The sequence below is a fragment of the Myotis yumanensis genome, unplaced genomic scaffold (assembly GCF_028538775.1).
Source record: "Myotis yumanensis isolate MYYU_CA2020_CCGP unplaced genomic scaffold, mMyoYum1.0.hap1 SCAF_16, whole genome shotgun sequence".
Lineage (NCBI taxonomy): Eukaryota > Metazoa > Chordata > Mammalia > Chiroptera > Vespertilionidae > Myotis > Myotis yumanensis.
In genome coordinates, this window is record NW_027223767.1 from 39,579,713 (window position 1) to 39,600,134 (window position 20,422).

The window sequence follows — 20,422 nt, forward strand, 5'->3', positions numbered from 1 at the left end:
TGTTGGTGGGGCAGCGTGTGATTGTCCTCAAAGTCCGCCTGCAGCACCCCCTGGCAGTCAGATCCAAGCCCTGCTGGGAAGAGGCCCGAGGGACTCTGCCCCATCCTCCTCAGGGCCCTGTGGCCTCACGGTGCTCACGGTGGCGGTGATAAAGGAAGCTTGCTGCTTTATTTTTTAAAACAGTCTTGTTCTACTGCCCTCTCAGGGCTCTTCTATGAAACGAGCTAAAAACCTACTTCTCGGTCCCCAGGGCTCCCAACCTCAGCTCTCCCTTCTTGCTTTAACAAGGGAAGGGAGCTCAGGTTCAAAAGCCAGAGAGAAGAACCCAGGAAAACCTGAGGAGGGAGTCTTAGGGGGTGGCCAATGCCTGGGTGGGGTGAGGCCGTGGCTGGACTCCTCTCGGGCAGAGGGGCTGAGGGTTCGTATGTCTTGCTCCCCAGGTCTCCTGGCAGTAGCAGGCCTGGCTCTTGAAAAATCACAATGAAAGGTGGCCCAGTTCCTTGATTCCTCTGCCATCTCAGTGCAGGGAAGAGATAACCCCTGTTCTTTCGGAGGCACTGAGGCAACCCAGCACCAGGCTGGCCGGGTACACCACTGCCCTCCACTCCAGAGGAGGCCTCACCGCCGCACGCAGCTGTGCCAGCAGGGGTCAGTCGGGCCTTCGGGAGTGCTGGACTCGGATATGGACGAAGATCGTGGCTGGTGACAGTGAGGCCCCGTCCTTGGAAAGCAGATGGATGTGGCGGTACCCTGTGGGGAGGGCAGCCAGGCATCGGATTTGCTGCCCATCACCCTGCCCACATCCCCTCCCTGGGGGCGGGGCCCCGCTGGGGCCTCACTCAGGAAAGGCGCTCACAAAGTCACAGCGCAGGCAGGTGAGCAGCGTCTGGGCCGGACCCCTCCCTTCCCATCCCCGCCTACCTTGCTTCAGGCTGTTGAGAGGCAGTGTAAACTGGCCCACAAAGTCATTGGGGGACGTGGTGTCATAATCTTCTACCACAAACCGGACCAGCACCAGCTCTGGAGCCCGCAGCTGGAACTGCAGGGTCTGCCCCCAGTGGGGGTTGAAGCCTAGGGCACAAACAGGCATGGTGGTCGGAGCCAGCCGGCCTCTGCCCCGCACCTCCCTGCACTCTGCTGTCTGCCCACCCACCTCCACCAGCAGGCCCACCCACCATTGTTAAGCACGTAGTCGGTCTCCTTTCGAGCACAGTCCATGGGCACCCCGTAGATCTCGACACGCACCAGGGGGTCCACAATGGAGCTCGGCTTCTCAGCATTCAGCTTGGGCAGCTGCTGTGCAGTCAGCACCTGCGGGGGATGAAGAGCTTCAGCCTGGCCCTGCCTGGGGCCCCTGCCCGCTCTGCCCACCATGCAGTCCCCAGGCCTCCGCCATCTTCCTCCACTTCGGGCTGGTGCCCTCGGACTAGCCGGCTCTGAGCCCAGGGTAGGGCATGGCCCAGGCTGCTAACCTGGATGGTGAGAGTAGTTCTGGGGGGTCCAGGGCTCTCGGGGTCAAAGTTTGTGTCAGGCTGCCGCAGGCAGGCAGGTTTCAGGACGTAGCCGCACTGCCCGTTGACGAGGAAGCGCCCCGCATTGAGGTCCATCTCGTAGCCGGGCGTCTGGAAGTTCAGGGCCACTGTGGACACAGCGGGGTCAGGACGGGCTCTCCGTGGCCCTCTCCTCACTGTTTCAGGGGCCTCACTGCCCTCTCCCCTACACAGCCCTATAGGTGCAGAACTAGCTCCTCTAAAAGGCCCAGATCTGGGCAGTGCTGCTCATACCCACCATGAGGTGGTGGGGAGGGAGTGGGTGTGTCATGGCAGCCATGCGATCTAGACTCTACTGTCACCTCGTATCTTTTTTCTTTTTTCTTGATTACAGAGAGGAAGGGAGAGGGTAAGAGAGAAACATCAATGATGAGAGAATAATTGATCGGCTGCCTCCTGCACACCCCACACTGGGGATTGAGCCCGAAACCCGGCATGTGCCCTGACCGGGAATCAAACCATGAGTGACCTCCTGGTTCACAGGTCGACGCTCAACCACTGAGCCCCTCCAGCCAGGCAACCTGGTATCTCTTGAGGCTGGAATGTGGGCCTGAGGGGGGCATGTTAGAGAAGCCTCCACCTGCAGGGCCAGGCCTGGGCCAGAGCTGAGGCCTGAGGTTTCTACACCTACCCCTCGGGGACCACATTCCCCTCCCTTGGGCTCAGCACGGGATTGCCAGGGGTATGTGTGCATGTATGTGTCAAGGGGGCGCCTGGGGGTGGAGATTTCTAACTTCTACCTTCATAAAAAATGTGAGACTTTTACATTGTCAGGAACAAATGAACCGGGCCAGTGTGGCTCAGCGGTTGAGTGTTGACCCAGGAGCCAAGAGGTCACAGTTTGATTCCCAGTCAGGGCACATGCCTGGGTTGCTGGCTCTATCCCCAGTGTGGGGTGTGCAGGAAGCAGCTGATCAATGATTCTTATCATTGATGTTTCTATCTCTCTCTCCCTCTTCCTTTCTCTCTGAAGTCAATAGAAATACATTAAAAAAAAAAAAAAAAAGAACAAGCCTGATTTGTGTTTCCTCACATACCCCGCTCACAAGTTTTTAATAAATGTTATTATCAACAAAACAGTTTTCTACCTGGTAAGCTATGTGGCCCCATCACTGCTGGTCCTGCTATGACGCCCCAGAGGCCACCCCACAAAGCACCGGCCCCCTCCCAGCTCTGCAGCCACTCACCCAGCTGACAGCCTGAGTTCCACATCTCCTGGGGGCTGTAGTTGGCCGAGTTCATCCGAAGCCCCGATGGGTAGACACGGGTCAGTTGCCGGGTATTGTGCCTGACAAAGCTGTTCCCTGGTGAGGAGTTTGGTGGTATTGTGACAAGCTCCTGGGGTACCCTCACCTGGTGTCGGGCTGTAACCCCAACTCCAGGGACAGGCTGGGAACAGAGGCTGAATTTCCATTCCCACTTCCCCTGCCCCAGCTCCTCTTCTCTCTGACACGGTGGGTGTGGGAACCTCATGAGGAGGTTGCTGAAGTCCGGGGAGGGGCAGGGACCGCTCCCACAGCCCTCACTGCATCCCAGCCCCAAATCCCCACATTCCTGACTCAGCACATGGAACACCTGGCCCCAGGCTGACATCCTGTGTGTCATCACTTGTCCCACACACCCTCCAGCCACACTGGCTTCCTGGAACACTGTGTATCATGCTTCCAGGCCTTGGTGCAACCTGCCCCTCCTGTCTGGACACCCCTTCCCCCTCGTCGCCTGGCGGCTTCCTCCTCACCCGTCCATCAGGTGTCTTGTCAGGCCTCACCTGCTCAGCTCTTGCCCTGATCTCACCGCCTTGTACTGGGCTCCTCCAGCCCCTCCCTATCCTGGCCCAGCTGATCACCCTGCATCATAGTTACCCAGCTCCGTCTGGCCCATCACTAGGCTGTGCGCCCTCTTCCCTGGGCCCTCTCCCTGCATGCCGGGCCTGGTACTGGGCACTCATTCTCTGAGCCCCTCTCTGGGGTCTTCCTGACCTCTTTACCGCCCCCCAAAGCCTCTCAATCTCCTTTCCAGACCAACTTCGGGATGCTCTCCCAGGATCCTACAGGCCTCCACTGGCCTCCTGCCCCCAGATGCCAGCTATCCTGGCTCCTACCTGCCTCTCGAATGAGCTTCTTGGCCTTGCGCTCGCTGAGGGAGCTGACCTGGTAGGGCTGGGGTGGGACGGGGGCAGGGCGCAGGGTCCGAAGGCGCGTGGCACAGCAGTACACGGCCAGGGCCGACAGCTCCGGGGAGATCTGCTTGGCCTAGGACAGTGGTCGGCAAACTCATTAGTCAACAGAGCCAAATATCAACAGTACTTCTTCAAAATAGACTCTCCCAGGCCGAAAGCCGACTTCTGCGCATGGGCCACGAAGTTTCAACCGCACTGTACATTCACGCCCGCGCGTGGTATTTTGTGGAAAAGCCACACTCAAGGGGCCAAAGAGCCACATGGGGCTCAAGAGCCACGGTTTGCCAACCACGGGCCTAGGAGATGAGCCTCAGAGGTTCCTCTAGCTCCAGCCCCCAGCTCCTCCCTTCCCTCCCTTCGCCACCTGCCCAGCCCACCCCACTCACCTGCCGCTTCTGCTCTGCGGCCTCCACCCTCTCTTCTTCCTCCTCCTCTTCCTCATCCTCCTCCCGGTCCGACAAGATTCGACCATCCTCGTTCCGAGCAGCTGGCAGCTTCTTGCCCTTCACCAGGACCCGGCCCTTCAGCTGCTGTAGAGACCGATATGGAAGGGTTAAGCCAGGGGTGGGCAAACTTTTTGACTCGAGGGCCACAATGGGTTCTTAAACTGGACCGGAGGGCCGGAACAAAAGCATGGGTGGAGTGTTTGTGTGAACTAATATAAATTCAAAGTAAACATCATTACATAAAAGGGTACGGTCTTTTTTTTTTTAGTTTTATTCATTTCAAACGGGCCGAATCCGGCCCGCGGGCCGTAGTTTGCCCACGGCCGGGTTAAGCCCTCTCACCCCTGTGTCAGCCGGTTGGTCAGTCATTCAACCACCGTGTGAGAGGCTGGCGGGGGGTGAGGAGCAGGATAAGACACACAAAGAAGAGTGGTTTCTAACAGAAAAACAAACAAAGAGGAAACGACCCAAGAGGTCAACAGGGGATTGGCTAATGAGGTCCCTCCAAACATCAGAATCCTACACAGCAGCCGTTAAAATGATGGAGGCAGCTCGGGATTGAAAGAGAAGCCGCTCTCCAACAAAGATCTCTCCTGAAAGAAGTAGTGTAGAACACGGAATCACATGACCCTTGTGGTGTAACATTTGAAAGAGAAGAGAGCCATGGGGAGGGGTATATATGTATGGGGAAATTCTGGAAGGACACACAAGAAATTGCTGAAGCCGAACCGGTTTAGCTCAGTGGATAGAGCGGCCTGCGGACTGAAGGGTCCCAGGTTCGATTCCGGTCAAGGGCATGTACCTTGGTTGCGGGCACATCCCCAGTGGGGGGCGTGCAAGAGACAGCTGATCAATCTCTCTCATCGATGTTTCTAACTATCCCTCTCCCTTCTTCTCTGTAAAAAATCAATAAAATATATTAAAAAAAAAAAAAAAGAAAGAAAGAAATTGCTGAGGATGGTTACTTTGTGTGAAATAGGACAGGGGTGAGCCCAAGCGGGGAAAAACCCCCACACATTTTCAATTGTATACACTGGTAAACTGTTCAGTTTTTGTTTGCCATATGTATGTTATTTTCATGCTAATAAAAGATCAAATTACACACACACCAGGGTGATCAACATTTTCTGCATATTTGGGATAGGGAGTAGGAGGAGAGTTTTCTCAAGGAGCCAGAAAAGAGTGCATATCCTGAAGGGGGCAGATAAAATGCTCTGGGGTTTGGAATGAAAGGAGGCAGGACCACCTCTGGCCAGAATCTGGGGGAGTTTCTAAGGCCACAGGAAGAGGAAGTTTAAGCTGCACCAGAATTATAAGCAGGTGGCACTGGGCAAGCCAGGTGGTTGGGAAGGGAGCCCCAGGTGGAGACGATGTCAACCAAGACCTTCGAGGTGGACTGGCTGAGCTCGCAGGGATTCTCTGGGCCGTGAGGCAGAGCACGGGGGTCAGGGCCAGGTCACGGAAGGCTAAATGCCAGGAGAGAGGGTGGGGTGGGTCTAGTCCAGTGGTTCTCAACCTTCTGGCCCTTTAAATACAGTTCCTCATGTTGTGACCCAACCAGAAAATTATTTTCGTTGCTACTTCATAACTGTAATGTTGCTACTGTTATGAATCGTCATGTAAATATCTGTGAAAGGGTCATTCGACCGCCAAAGGGGTCGAGACCCACAGGTTGAGAACCGCTCGTCAAAGATGGACAGCAGGAGACTGATCAGACCATTGGGTGGCAGATGTCAGACGAAGGCAGGAGCAGGGGAAGGTTAAGGCAGAGAGAGGTGAGGGGTCCTGAACAGGGAAGTGGCATGAGCAGGGGTGGATGCTGGAGCCCAGACGGGCCCTTCCCCACCTACGCTGAGGCTCTGGGAGCATCACCTCTGGGGATGGCAACTCCTCAGGGTTCTGGGAGTCCAGTGCCTGTGTCACCAGCATGTCCCCCAGGATGGTGCGGAGGTGGCGGGCCATGACAGCCTGCTGTTCCAACCCACAGTGGTTCTCGAGGGAGAGGATGACAGGGTATGGGGACAGCTGTAGGGGGAGAGGCAACAGCGCAGAGTCACTCACCCCTTCTTTCCTCCTCCCATCCCAACCAGAACCCCTACTACATGCAGCCCCAGTTCCTTCAGGGCAGGCCGGCCAAGCCAGGGCTCTGGAGAACCCACTGTGGGGAGGGGGAAGTGGGACACACCTGGGTAGGGCCAGCCTGTACACGGAGGGACAGAGGTCAGATACGGGGCCTCGGGAAGGGGTGGACTGTCTGGGAGGCTGAGGGCAGCTGCAGGAATGGTTTTCTTTTATAAATGCTCTTTATATGTTAATGACATTGACCATGTCATTAGTATGCAAACTCCCCCTCCCCCTTCGTCATTTGTCGGTGGTAAGATTTGTGTAGCCTGACTGAAATTGCAGTTTTATGTAGACACCATAGTATGCTAAGCTTCTCTCTCTCTCCCTCTCTCTCTCTCTCTCTCTAGCTTCTCTTTATGGCTTACTCTTTGGCAACAATTATTAAAATGTCCTTCCCTCCCGCAAGGTTTTCTCCTGGAAATTCTGAGATTTTAATACATTTACTAAATATGAGGGTGGGAGAAGGAAGCCCCTCACTCAGCTTTATTCTACCCCACTGGCCGCTGTCCCAGCCGCACCTGGGCAGGGAGTGATTCTCTGGGCAGGGGTTTCTTCCGGGAGGACTGAGGGGGGCTGGGCTCACCGTGAAGGCGTGGTCACGCACGGCCTGGACCACATCTCGGAAAAGGATCTTGGAGGTGAGTGTGTGGCCATGGTAGATGACGGGCTCCCCTCCTGGCCCCTCCCAGCAGTCCAGCTCCACACAGCGGCATCCCTGGGCGAAGGCTCTGTGGACAGACAGGCAAGGTGTCATGTGGGTGGCACAGATCAGCGAAACAGACCGGTGGGCCCCCGGAAGCCCACAGTGGGAGCTGAGCCCCACTTCCCCGCCAAACGGGGCTTCTAGAAGGGTTCACTGCCACCCTCCCTGCACGGGTACCTAACGTAGGCCTCAGTGCTGCTGAGCCCCCCAATCTGGGAGTCAGTCAGGTAGGTATTGTGGGAGGAGGAGATAAAGTAGTGGGCGAGGGGCTGATCCATGTCCTGGAACATGCACGTGTGGGCGGGGTTCAGGGCGTCCCCCTCTGGTGACAACAGGTACATCATGAAGCCATCCAGTGTCATCAGCTCGTGCTGCTTGGCTGCAGGGAGGGGCAGAAGACAGCATCAGGACACACAGGGGACCCCCCTTCCAGCCCCAAATGCTCCAAAGCTCACTCCACTTAGTACTGATGAGCACCTGTCTACCGACTGGACTCAACGAAGTTATGCCAAACCCTACGAGGAAGGTACGTTACTCTGTCACGTTACAGATGTGGCAGCTGAGTCCGGAATTGGCGAGATCACCTACTCGGGATGGCACCCACAGCCAGGAACAGCAGAGCCCCCTTATCTGGGAACCCAGATCTATCCGACACCACCACCTGAGCTGTGTCGGCCCGAACCCCTCGGTCAGACCCCCACCTGTCTCATTGAGCTCATAAGTCTGGATGAGCTGCTGGGCGTGGGCCAGCGTGGCGCCGTCCTCGCCCTGGTCCTCCAGGAACTCCAGCAGCTCGGGGGCGCTCAGCACGCGGTCCTCGCCCGAGTACCGATGGAAGATCTCCTCCAGCTCCGGGCGTTTCAGCAGTCGCCGCAGAAACTCCTCAATCTCAGTCCCTTCCAGCCGCTCGTTGTCGGAGTGGTCACACTCCTAGAACGCAGAGGGAGGAACTCAGGAGAGGGGACCCCTGGGGAAGCTGGCCTCACTGACACACCCAGCATCTACCATGGCCGGGAAAGCAAATGTTTCCCATTCACAGGGAGAGAAACAGCTAGTGAGGCTCCAGCCTCGCTCAAGGGCACAGCTGGTGACCTGCAGGGCTGAGATGCTCGGGAAGATCTCTCGGGTTCCAGGCCTGTCACTCTGGACCATGACCTGCCCTAAGAATCAAGATGTGGGAGGAGCCCTGTTGGTGTGGCTCAGAGGTGGAGGTTCCACCTATGAACCAGGAGGTCTAAGTTAGGGCACAAGCCCCGGTTGCGGACTCAATCCCCACTAGGGGGCGTGCAGGAGGCGGGCCATCAATGAATCTCATCATTGATGTTTCTATTTCTCTCCCTCTCCCTTCCTCTTTGAAAACAATAAAAATATATATTAAAAAAGATAAAATAAAAGATGTGGGAGGAAAACCAGTGTCCCTGGGGCAGGACTGGGCTTCTGTGCTACACTCCCCTCCTATTCATTACCATCCTCAGATTCCCACGTTCACACCCAGGGTCAATGGGCAGCACAGAACTGAGGATCCACATGGAGCTGTCGGGAGGGGCACAGGTGCCGTGGTCCTGTCTTTCATTGTCACAGGCTGGACACTCAGCAGCATCCACACAGGGGTCTGCCATGCGCTCTGACTGGGCCCTGGATGCAGAGCCCACCCCTGTGTGCCCCCGACTGTGCTCCCACAGGTGTGGAGGCGCCACACACGCCCCAGTGGAGGAGGGTGTGCACGTGGGCTGTGAGCCGACTCCTCCCTCTGCTCCTGATTGCAAACCATACAGGTCACCTGGGCAAAGGGTTTTAAAGAAACGAAAACTACAGCTTTGCTGCTCACTTGGGAGTGGTGGGAGGCCCAAAGTCCTCCCTACCCCTGGGGTCTGCCTGAGGGGGAGGAGAAGCTCTGGGCCAGCACGCCCATCCTGGCCCCATAGCCTGGGGGAGGGGATGAAGGGAAGTAGACCCAGGTGTGGCCTTTCTGCTGCAAGAGGCCCCTATCGCCACCGAAGCTGGATGGAAAGGAAAACAGAGGACTCTAATGGTCAGGGGAGGACAGAGAGCAGAGGTCAGAGACGTGGCAGGGGCCCACCTTGAAGAGGCGGTAGGCGTACATGTCATTCATGTCCACGTTGACCATTCTGAGCAGGCTCTTGATCTCCTTGAAGCTCATCTTACTGTCCTGGTTGGAGTCCGCCCGGTGCAGATAGGAGTGGATCCAGGTGTGGGTGCTCAGGAAATACCAGCAACAGGCTGGGCACCACCCCCCCGCTGGCAGGTGACTGACAGGTTTGACACCATCGCCTGGCTTGGGGGCTTCCCAGTGTCCCTAGTGGCCTGTGGGCTCCCTGAGCACAGCAGCGGGCTGTCCTCCATGGGACTGGGCTCCCCAGAGCCAGGGGGCCATGTCCCCACTCTCAGTTTTTAAGACAAGGGGCTCGGGGCTCAGGTTCAGACTGGGGACCCCGGAAGGACAGGGCCACCTGCCCCAGCCTGGGGTTCTCCAGGGACAGGGCCCGCCTCCCCCCACCGCCACCCCACCCCACCCCCGCATCAGCCCCTGGGGCAGGATATTGATCCAGGCGCTCGCGCTGGCTCATGGCCTCCAGGCGCGCGCGCAGCTTGGCCAAGCCGCGCACCCAGCGCTGCGCCTCCTCGGCGGTGGGTGCCGCCAGGTCCAGGTTCTTCCTGCGGCCCTTGAAGGCGATGGTGAGGCAGCGCGCCGGGGCGAAGGCGCCCCCGAAGCGCCGCAGGCCCTCGGACTGATGGCCCTCGCGGACGGCCTCGATGTGCTGCACGAAGACTGCGCGCGGGGGACGCCCAGCGCGGCCGGGTCAGCGGCGGGGAACTGCCCGGCCCCCGCCCGGCCCCGGCCCCGGCCCACCCGGTCCGCCCGCCCCGACTCACAGATGTGCTGCGACGGAGCGTGCGGGATGCGCCGCTGGAACCACACGGTCAGGCCGTCCTCCTGCAGCCGGTACAGCCGCTCCTTCTGCCACGTCCGCGAGCGGATCTTGCAGAGGCGGGAGCCGCGAAGCATGGCGCGCACGTCTTCATCCTCCGTCAGGCCTGCGGGGCGGGAGGCCGGGGTGCACTAGAGCCTCGCCCCACCGGGACCTCCTTCCTCCCTGCTCCCAGCGAGAGCTGTGGCCTCCCTCTCGGAGCCTCTCCAAACCCACACAGGCCTCTCCCTGCGGAGGGGAACATGCCCCGATACTGGGTTTGACTTGAGGCTTGGAGTGCCTGGCCCAGGTCCCCCTGGGTGGGGTGCCAGTAACAGGCCCTTCCTCCCCGCCAGGCAGTGGTCTCTGGAGGCCCTGGAGCAGAACAGTCCCGTCCCCCCCCCCCCCCCCCATAGGATAAGGGACTCAGGTCTCCCTGTCACCTCCCCCCCCCCCCCCCCAGCCACTCTCCTCCATCAAGCCCTCCAGCCTGCAAATCCAGAACCTGTCACCTGCAGCCTTTTCACTTATTGGAAACCCTTGCCATCGAGAAAGCCACCTCACTATCTAACCTAAATCTCTCTTGCTGCAACCCAAGCTCCTCACACTGCCTTCCCGACCAGGGAGGATGCAGAGGCCACTCTGGCTCTGGGGTCACAGACCAAGGCCTCCAGGGCCTGCTGGCTAAGCAGAGGCTGACCTCCTGGCATCTGTGTGCCCTGGTGGGGCCCCGCTGAAGGCATGGTCTCCTGTGATGTCTGGCATTTGCCCAGCCTCTATGACAACCCCATGTCACCCCTCGGCCCACAGGTCCTCTCCCGTTAGTGTCCACCTTCCCTGTAAGTGTTAGGGGCAAAAATAGAATATTGGGGACTAGCTATGGTTGTGGGAAATGCTAATCACGCCCTGTTAGCCGTGACTGCCTTGTTCTGGTTAAAGGACATTCTAACCTGGCTGGGAGCTGTACACACACACACACACACACACACACCCCGGGGAACCTGGGAGTCAACCTTGGAATGGGGTCCATTCTCATTCAAGAACTGCCTGTTATCGTGCCAAGATTAACCACCTTGTTACCCAAACAAACAATGGAGTCCTACCCCAGACTGCATAGCCGACTTCCCCAGGCCTGTAATCCCTACTTCCCCATGTAATCTCTGTCCTCCTACCCAATACAAACAGCTGGCTTACGGGAGGGGGGTGGGTTGCAGAACAGATGTTTGTGCGTGGCCTGCTGCTCTCCCATGTCGTTATTGGAATAAACGTTCATATGTGATTCAACCCTGTCTCTGCTGAACTGGCTCAAGTAGTGACAGGCAGCCTGGACACCTTGGTTGTCTGGTTTCATTAAAACAAAATGCGTACAAAGCACCTACTGCACACACTCCCGGCCCTGCTCATGTCCTAACACACAAGGAAACAAGCTTCAGTCACTGGCCAGAATTCTCCACCACTCCCCCCCCCCCGCCCCCCGCCCCTCACTGGCCGGAATTCTAAGGAAGTGGTGGAAATATGTGCCCTTGGCTATGAACTGAACCTTTCAACTCCTATCCTCCTCCTTCTTCCCCTGCCCCCACAAATACCTGGGCATGGGAGGTAGGAGAGAGCAGAATTTAATTAGTTGTTTATTTTATATTCATTTATTTTAATTAAAGAAAAGTTCACCCATTTCTCCTACCCCTGCTCTAAGCCACATGTTCTCCGTGCATAAAATGGAAATCTCAGTACAGTGGGGCCTTGACTTATGAGTTCAATTCGTTCAGAGACCGAGCTCGTTAAGGAGCTCGTTAACTCAAATTACTCTATCAACTCAATGCAAAAACTCAGCTGAGAGACAGCAGGTATCTCAAAAAAACTCGTTAGTCGGGACACTCCTAAGTCAAGGCCCCACTGTAGTACCTGCTAGCAATCCAAAATTCAGCCAATATGCTGCCCATCCTGGTGGTGCCACACCCTGCCTGCTTGGATCTGCCTCAGAAGGGGTCAAAACCAAAGGTTGAAGAGCCCAGGACAATGGAAGGGGTGGGAGCTGGACAAACAGTAGGGCCCCGCCCTCTGGAAAGGAGGGGGCCAGCCAGAGGTGGACGAGGGCCCAGTTTCCAGAGAACCGGAATCTGGATTTGTATGTGAATCCTCCAGATTTTCCAATGTTGGCAACTAAATCAAATTGAAGCAAACAAACAAAACCCCCCAAATACTACCATGTGGGCCAAAGGAAACAGGACTGTGGGCTTCTCTTCCTCCCTCCATTTCACTTAACAAGCCCCCAAAGCCGGGTTTGGCTTTGGGCTTTGTGGCCCCAGGCCCCTGCCTGCCCACCTGCAAACTCTGACCTAAGGAATCAAGTCGAAATCTCTGGGCTTCCTCTCACTCTCTCCTGGAGCCTTTGTACTGTCCTCCTTCCTCTTCCTCATTCCAGAATCCTTCAAGGTCCGGCTCAGACATGACCTCCTCTGGAAAGTCTTCCATAATTTGTCCTCACATGGGAGTTCTCCCTCCCTGACCACCAACTTTTTACTTTAATTAAAACAAACAGACGTCCACCTACATGGCAATCTCCGTGGACTTCCGTGAACCCAAGGGCAGGGATGAGCCCAGTCTCCTAACCCCAGTGGTTGTCCTAGAGCCAGATTAGCAGGCAGTTTTCTGAAAGGGGAGGCGGATGGACAGACAGCGCTACCTCCAGCTCGGCCACTCCCACCCCGCGTTCAGAGCAGAGGCCTGTGGGTCTGGGTTTCTCAATCCTGGCTGTGCATCAGTACCACCTGCGGGAGGTTGCAAAACCCGTGGCCCAGAGATTCTCATCAAGCAGGTGTAGGCTGGAGCTTAGGCATCTGTGTATTTAACAACCTACCCTGTGGCTTTGAGGGCAACTGTGGTTGAGAATCAGGGCATCAGAGGCAGGAGGAGGAGTCTGCCATCCTTAGGAGGCGAAGGCCCCCCTTGAGCCCACCCCTCCTCCACCTGCTCCGCTGTGGGGAAAAGGCCCTGCAGTCCCACGACTGGACTGCCAGACTCTGCAGCTGCGGCCACCTCCCCTGATCTGGCCAGCCCTCTGATGCCAAGTCCATAGTTGGGGGGGTGGGGTGGGGTGGGGTGGGGAGGGGGGTAGTGAATGACTAAGGCCGGAAATGGAGATGAGTCACGCAGGGCCTGCTTTGTCCAGTCTTCTGCAAACAGGACAGGGAGACAGGCAGCCTGGACTCTTGACCAGCCTCCCACTGGGACAGGTTCCCATGCTGAGGGGGCCCCTGCTCCTGGCCCTCATCCCCAGCTCCCCATGAACCTGTTGTGGGAAGGGGTGACATTCCAGTCTGTCCACCCAACTGGTACTGGTCCCTGGGTCACACTATCCCCCAACCACACACCCAGTGGAAAAGCCAAAAAGAATGAGGGAGCAGGGCCAGGCTGGGCCGGGGCTGAGTTCTTGGGTGGGTGCCTCTGTCTCCCCATTGCTGAACCCTGGGGTAGTGAGGGGTCTGGGGTGTCAGACAGGAGGAGCAGGACCAACAGAAGTAAAGGGGTGAGGTCAGGAGGAGTTCCCAGGCCCTGGGCAGAGATGCTGGGAGGAGCCTGGCTCTCTATGCAGCTACCCAGTAACATTTATGGGTCCGGCCAAGCCCAATCCTACAGGTGTTTCACCCACCACATTCCTACCTGCTCGGAGCAGGCGCACAGGCTGCCTGCCTTCTGCGATTTTGGTGGTTCTCTATCTATCCACTCTGCCTTCAAGCTGAGCTGGGCAGCACCTTGGCTACCTCGACTGAGCAGGTAGGAGAATAATCATGAAATAATAGCAGTAAAAACAAGAACAAACAATAGCCAAAAGGTGGGAAGGACCCAGGTGGCCACTGACAGCTTCATAGATAAGCTGTGTGGTCATGGGCCTGTAGACAGAAGGGGAAGACGCAGAGAGCAGGGTGTGTGTGACAGGAGTGCTAGGTCTCCAGTGAGGGTGTGTGTAGGTGATGTGTACATACAGGGTGTGTGCACTGGTGTGTGTGTGTGTGTGTAGGGGGGTGGTGTATGGGGTTGGTGGGAAGGAGGAAGGTGGATCAGCTTGGGGAAGAAAATAGGCAACCTGTGTGTGTGTGTGTGTGTGTGTGTGCTCGTGCCAGTGCACACTCAGGAGAGCACATGGGCTCCAGAGGAATGTGAGACATGCAGGGAACAGTGACAGCCGACAGCTCCATGCCAATGGGGGAGGGGGCAGAGGGCAGCTTTCCCTGGTGGCTGGGGTCATGAGGCTCTGGGAGGGGACACAACTGGCAAGGGTTCCCAAACACCTTCCCACCTGAATCCTCCAGCCAGCAGGCAGCCCCCCAGCACCCCAAAGACCAAACATGTTCCCCCTTGTCCCCACTGGCTGCCACACCCAGGGCTGGAGCCCAGCAGAGCTCCGAGCCAGAGTCCATAACATTCCTTGGAGAATCAACAAAGTCAGGAAAGGCAGGAGTGCTGCCCCTGCCCCTGGGTGGGACCCATGAGGTGAAGGTGGCAGCACCCTTCCTGGCAGAACAGCCATGAGGCCTGTGCAAGGGCAGAGGTTGTGGGAGGTCACTCCCAGAGCTGAAGAAAAAGAGGGGGCGGGGGGCACAAGGCACAGCAGCCAGCCCCCCCCCACCCCACCCCCGTCCTGCCTGGCCTGCTCCTGCTTAGCCAGGAGGCCTGCCCTCCCCTCCCCACCACCAGGCCAGGCACCTGCCAGCACTGGGCGTCGCTCTAAAGACCCCCACCCAGGGCAGCCCCACTCACCCCGCAGGGGACACCCTTGGCAGGCCATCGGCAGAGCCGTCTTGCCCTGTGGCACCTGGCGGTGTGTGCAGGCTGAGGAGGGCAGGGAGCAGGATTCTGCCCACTCAGTGCTCTGTTCACTGGGCGGATTAGGGACAGGGTGGAGCATTAAAGGCACAGAGTCAGACAGGGGCTCTGGGGAGACGGGGCTGTCAGATAAAATTCAGGGTGCCCAGTTAAATTTGAAATTCAAACAACAATTAATTCGGGCCAACTTATACTAAAATATCACTTGTTGTTTCTCTGAAATTCCCATTTAACCGGGCATCCTGCATTTTATGTGGCAAGCCTGTGAGGGCGCCCCGGGAAATTGGCAGGGCCCCTGAGAGGGGAAATCACTCATTCGTTGTGTTCTGAGTTCGGACTCAGCCAGGCTGCCTGTGTTCACATCCTCTCTCAGCTACTTCCTAGCTTTGAACCTCCTGAACCTCAGCTTCTTCATTTGCAAGATGAGGCTCAGTACCGTCCACCTCATATGACTGTGAGCATTCAATGAGCTATGTGAAACGCCTGGGCACAGTGTTAGAAAGGTGTTAGTTAGAATCCATTCATTCTGGCAAGAAAGATCCATCACTAAAAACCAGCCTTTGGCAGCAGGCGGGCAGAGGCTGTGTCGACTCCGGCCGGTGACCTCACCCCCGTCCCCTGGCGTTTCTCATCGGTAATAGAGGACAGCAGCACCTTCCCCTCCGCAGCTCCGGGATTAGGTAGGATCTGGGCTGATGCAGGCTCAGCCCTATGACTGCCCATCAGGTGCTCACTGGGCTCCTCTTCTCACCCTTCAACTATTCCCTGGCTTCCTGGAGGCAGGCCAAGCCAGCAGCCATCCTGGGGCAGGGACAGGAGAGGGACCCCAGGCTTCACAAATGACTCCCATTCGGCGTGGGTGGCTGCTCCTCTCTTCTCTCCCTCGTCCTGGTCCCCCTTCCCCACCTTGGTCCGAAAGGCCCTTTCTTTTCCTTGGGCCCCTCTGAGCCTTTGACTTCTGAGCCACTCCCTGCTCTGGTCTCTCTTGACCTGATCTAAAATAAAATCTGTTCTCTGTGAACATAAGGGGTGTGGCCATGGCCTAGGTGGCAGGCTCAGGATGACCCTGAGGGTGTGGACAGCCTGAGGGGCTGGACCCGTGACACCTGGGTTTCTTCTCCACCCTGTGGGCATTCCCCCCCACACACACACACACACACACACGGGCATTCCTCTCCACAGTTGCTCAGCAGGACAAGGCAGTGGGGAGGAGGAAGGGCAGCCAGATGACATTCTGACACCCACATGGTTCCTGAGTGTCACTGTGACGAGTGCCCGTGCAGCCTTACTCAGCCTGGGCTCAGCTGTAATTATGTGTCCACAAGTGTCTGCCACTAACCTGTGTGCTCCCTGAGGGTAAGGCACGGTGTTATTCACCTCCATAGCCCTAGCCCGGCACACAGATCGGTCTGAGCAAACGTGTGTGGAGTGAAGAGGCAGACAGGTGTGCAGGGCATCACCTCTGCTTCCCACCGCATCCAGAACCCCTGTGAGTGGCGGACTCCTTTGGCTGTCTCAGTGGCACCTCAACTCCCACAGCGCTCCCCCTCTCCCCAAACCACCCCTGCTCCTTAGCCCAGAGAATGAATAACACTGTCGCCCACCAGGGACACCTTTCCAATCTCACCGACTGCAGAGTCCAGCCCCGTCTACACCCTAGGACAGTGGTTCTCAACCTTCCTAATGCCGCGAGCCTTTAATACAGTTCCTCATGTTGTGGTGACCCCCAACCATAAAATTATTTTCATTGCTACTTCATAACTGTAATTTTGCTACTGTTATGAATCATAATGTAAATATCTGATCTGCAGGATGTATTTTCATTGTTACAAATTGAACATAATTAAAGCATAGTGATTAATCACAAAAACAATATGTAATTATATATGTGTTTTCCAATGGTCTTAGGCCAGGGGTTCTCAACCTTCCTAATGCTGCGACCCTTTAATACAGTTCCTCATGTTGTGGTGACCCCCAATTTCATTGTTACAAATTGAACATAATTAAAGCATAGTGATTAATCACAAAAACAATATGTAATTATATATGTGTTTTCCAATGGTCTTAGGCGACCCCTGTGAAAGGGTCCTTCGACCCCCCAAAGGGGTCGCGATTCACAGGTTGAGAACCGCTGCCCTAGGAGGTTCCGGAATCCATCTCTACTACCCCAGCCCAAGTCTGTCTGCCCAACTGACCCCTCAGCTTCCCTCCTATGAGTCTCCCTTCATCCAACCCAACCCTACTCGGCACAACTCCTGCCCTCCAGAGAAAGTCCCTAATCTGTAAGGAGGGGCCTTGAAGATCTGGCCCTACCTGCCTCTCCCCTTTGCCTCACTCCAGTCTCTGGCCCTCGCTGGTGGCCCAGCATCTCCTTTGTCCCTTCCCTTCCTCGACTTGCTGCTTTGCTTCACTGTCTGACCTCCTTCCTGATGCTCAGCTCTCTAAGGGCCAGGACGGTGTCTGTCCTATTCGTTGCTGAATTCCCAGGACACAGCACACTACAGGCACTCGATGAGTGTTTGGTGAATGCATGCGTGATTGATGGCAGGAGGGCAGAGATCATGTTTTACGTCCGCATGAGGAGGATGCCAGGCAAGTTGCTCAGAACATAGCGCTCAATACATTCAGGTCAAATGAGTGAGAGGAGGTAGAAGTAAGAACAAGGGGGGAGGGGTAGAGAACAGTGGCAAAGAGGAAGCAAGACTGGCAACTGGGACCCAGAATTCTGCTCCAAGATTCACACAGGTCTCCTGGGCAGCCCTGCCCGTCTGTCCCCTCAACCCCACACCCGATCTCTCCATCATGAACTGTTCTGCCCACAGCAGTTCCCACCATACACCAGTTTCGCAGCACTTGACACTTTACAAAATTCTCCCATACGAACAGCCCTGTCTTTCAAGCCACTCAACCACCTGGCCAGTGGTTCTCAACCTTCTGGCCCTTTAAATACAGGGTGAAAGGGTCGTTGGACAGTTTGGCAGTCCTGCTTTGCCTGACTCTGAGGGTACGGGCGGCGATGTGGTGAAGCACAGCCTGCAGGCCAGCCTGTGCCTTTACCACCTGTGTGGTCACCGACAAATTCGCCGACTTTCCAACCCCGTGGAACGGGGATGGTGCCACCTGCCTACCCGTCAGGAAGGTGGAGACGGAGTGACACCGCGCCTGTAACTCCCCAGGACTGCGGGTCTCCGAGATGCTTACGGGGTCACCCTTACAGTCCCTGCCCCCAGGGAATCCCCACATCTGGGTGGGGATCTGGCTTTCTGATACTGAAGACAGTTCTCCCAGGGAGACAGCCCTACAGAATCCCATTGCTGCTGCTGGAGGGCTGGCCTGCGGCCGGCGTCTTCCACACCCTCAGGCCCTGCTGGGGGCTGCCAGGAACCCGGGCTGCCCTGAAAGGCACGGGGTGCTGGCAAGGTGGGTGAAGGACGCCCCAAGTCTGTCTCCCACTCCACTCCCCGGACTCTTAGGGACCCCCCCATCCACACCCCTCGCCCAAACTCCCCTCCAGCACGCCCCGCGGGCGCCTCCTGGTGGGAAACAAAGGCGTCCTGGGCGCCAAGCTCTGGCCGGGGACCTCGGTGCCGCAGGTGCGACCCCAGCGGGAACGCGGCTGGCTCCACACCTCGCCGAGCTCCCCCGCAGCCGGGGAGCCCGCCAACGGCTCCCGGAACACCCGGCCTCCCGGGCTGCGCCACGGGGACGGCCCGTGCCCCCCGCACGCCCCCCACATGCCCCCCGCGCGGCCCCGCCGGTCACTGACCCATCTTCTTCAGCGCCCGCAGCCCGGGCCTCCGGGTGCCGCCGTCCTGGAGAGCGGGCGGGGGCGGGAGCGCGACCGACGCCGCGACCTGGGCCCGCACCGGGGGCTCCCGGCGCCGGCGGCTCCCCCAGCGGCCACACAGCATGTCTGGGGCGGGGGGCCGCCTCGGGGGGGGCCGGGGCCGGGCCCGGTCTGCGCGCGGGGACAGGGCCGCGGGGGCGCCGCTCTGGCCCGGCCCCGGCTCTGTGCCGTCCCAGCGAGAAACTTAGCGGCGCCGGGAGCGAGTCGGGAGGAGTAAGTGGAGGAGGAGGGAGGAAGGGACGAGGTTCGGGAAGGAGGGACTCGGGAAGGAGGGGCGCGGAGGGGGCGGGGCCAGAGGGAGTGGGGCCCGCCCCGAGGTAAGGGAAGCTCCCCCCCCCAGTCCTTGGGTCCCTATTCGCCAAAGGATCCCGGGATCCCCGCCCCGTCAGTAGCCTGAGCCTCCAGAGGGCACCGGAGGGGCGAGGGCTGCGCTCCAGCACCAGCACCTTTCCCCGGACCCCGAACTTAGCGCGGACCCCGGGCCCCTCCTCCCGCTCCCTCTCCAGCCCCGCGGGAGGCTCGGTTGAGAGCCAGGCCGGGGGCGGGTCTGCAGGGCGGCTCCTCCCGGCCGGGGGTACCGGGCCCCTTAAAGCCGATGGCGCCCGGGCGCTGAGCTGGTGGCAGGGCAGCCGAACCCGAGGAGTGGGGGAGCGGGTGGTGGTGGGGGGACCTCACAGAGTTACCCCGCCCCGCACCGGCCCGGGCAGACCCCTCAGGTGTAGAAGCTCGAAGCTGATGGTCTGGAGAGGAGGGGGTGCCTCCTAGACTGCGGCTGCCGGCAAGACTGGGTTCTGGGGTTCGAGGCTTGGCCGGGCTGGCCCCGCACCTGCTTGATCGCCCCGGAACGGCCCCTGCACGGTGCGTCGATGTCACTCGTGACCCCAGCCCGCGAGTGAGCGTGGAGTGCGGTTCCGGTGTCCTGCGTGACACTTACTATACAGACACCCACCTGCGTGTTTGTTCCGAAGAGTGGGAGGGACCGTGACTGCTGCGCGCACGCTGTCTGCTCCCGGTGCCGGGGCGGGGCGAGGAGCCGGTCGCACCCCGCCGCTGGCAGCGGCCAATGCGCGCCATCAGGCTCTCCCCCATTCTCAGTTTCCTCTACTCGGAGGTTGCCCCTTCTGGGTTGGGTCCTCACCCCTTTCTTGATATTCTTTCTGAATGTCACGTCTTCACTTCTGCACTCCCCCCCCCCCCCCAACTTCTGCACTTTTGATCCTGCAATTTCTTCCTCCAAAATGACCTTCCTCATTCTTCTCCTGGCTTACCACCTTTTTAAAAATTTGATTTGAGGGAGAGAGAGAAATTGTTGTTCCACTTATTTATGCAATCATTGGTTGATTTTTTAAAAATATATTTTATTGATTTTAGTTAGAAACATCAATGAGAGAGAAACATTGATTCAGCTGCCTCCTGCATACTCCCTCCTGGGAATGTGCCCGCAACTCGGAATCGAACCTGGAACCCTTCAGTCTGCAGGCTGACGCTCTATCCACTGAGCCAAACCGGTTAGGGCAGTTGATTTTTTTTTTAATCCTCACCGGAGAATATTTTTTCCATTGACTTTTTGAGCGTGTGGAAGGAGAAGGGAGAGAGAGAGAGGAAGAGAGAAGAGAAATATTGACCTGAGAAAGACATATTGACTGGTTGCCTCCCCAATGTACCCCGACTGGGCTGGGGACCAAACCTGCAACCGAGGTACCTGCCCTTTACTGAGAATCGAACCCGTGGCCCTCCTGTCCGCGGGCCGACGCTCTAACCACTGAGCAAACCAGCCAGGTCCATTGGTTAATTCTTAGATGTGCCCTGAAGGCATTGG

General features: G+C 57.8%; 1 protein-coding gene across 4 annotated transcripts; it reads right to left on the minus strand.

Annotated features, from left to right (window-relative positions):
- Positions 1-166: 166 nt before the first annotated feature.
- Positions 167-18,797, minus strand: PLCD3 (phospholipase C delta 3). Of its 4 annotated transcripts, none has more exons than XM_070393035.1 (15): positions 18,523-18,797; positions 9,898-10,059; positions 9,565-9,793; positions 9,083-9,212; positions 7,704-7,932; positions 7,180-7,381; positions 6,883-7,027; positions 6,048-6,200; positions 4,116-4,259; positions 3,652-3,802; positions 2,738-2,854; positions 1,473-1,639; positions 1,176-1,311; positions 922-1,071; positions 167-750 (listed from the first exon to the last, which is right to left on the minus strand). In XM_070393035.1, exons 1-15 carry the CDS (start codon positions 18,665-18,667, stop codon positions 650-652), a joined length of 2,361 nt encoding a protein of 786 aa, XP_070249136.1. In that variant the 5' UTR covers positions 18,668-18,797; the 3' UTR covers positions 167-649. The 4 variants fall into 4 exon arrangements, with proteins under 4 accessions (XP_070249136.1, XP_070249137.1, XP_070249135.1 ...); XM_070393036.1 differs by lacking the exon at positions 18,523-18,797 and adding an exon at positions 14,691-14,733 and having other exon boundaries at positions 4,116-4,256; XM_070393034.1 differs by lacking the exon at positions 18,523-18,797 and adding an exon at positions 14,691-14,733.
- Between the last annotated feature and the right edge of the window lie 1,625 nt (positions 18,798-20,422).

Excerpts from the sequence above, each read along its gene's own strand:
- PLCD3 (XM_070393035.1), bottom strand. The coding sequence starts at position 18,667 with ATGCTGTGTGGCCGCTGGGGGAGCCGCCGGCGCCGGGAGCCCCCGGTG. Across the intron at positions 1,640-2,737 it reads GAACTCAGGCTGTCAGCTGG|TGGCCCTGAACTTCCAGACG; the intron begins GTGAGTGGCTGC and ends CTGTGTCCACAG. Across the intron at positions 751-921 it reads TCTCAACAGCCTGAAGCAAG|GGTACCGCCACATCCATCTG; the intron begins GTAGGCGGGGAT and ends CCCTCCCCACAG.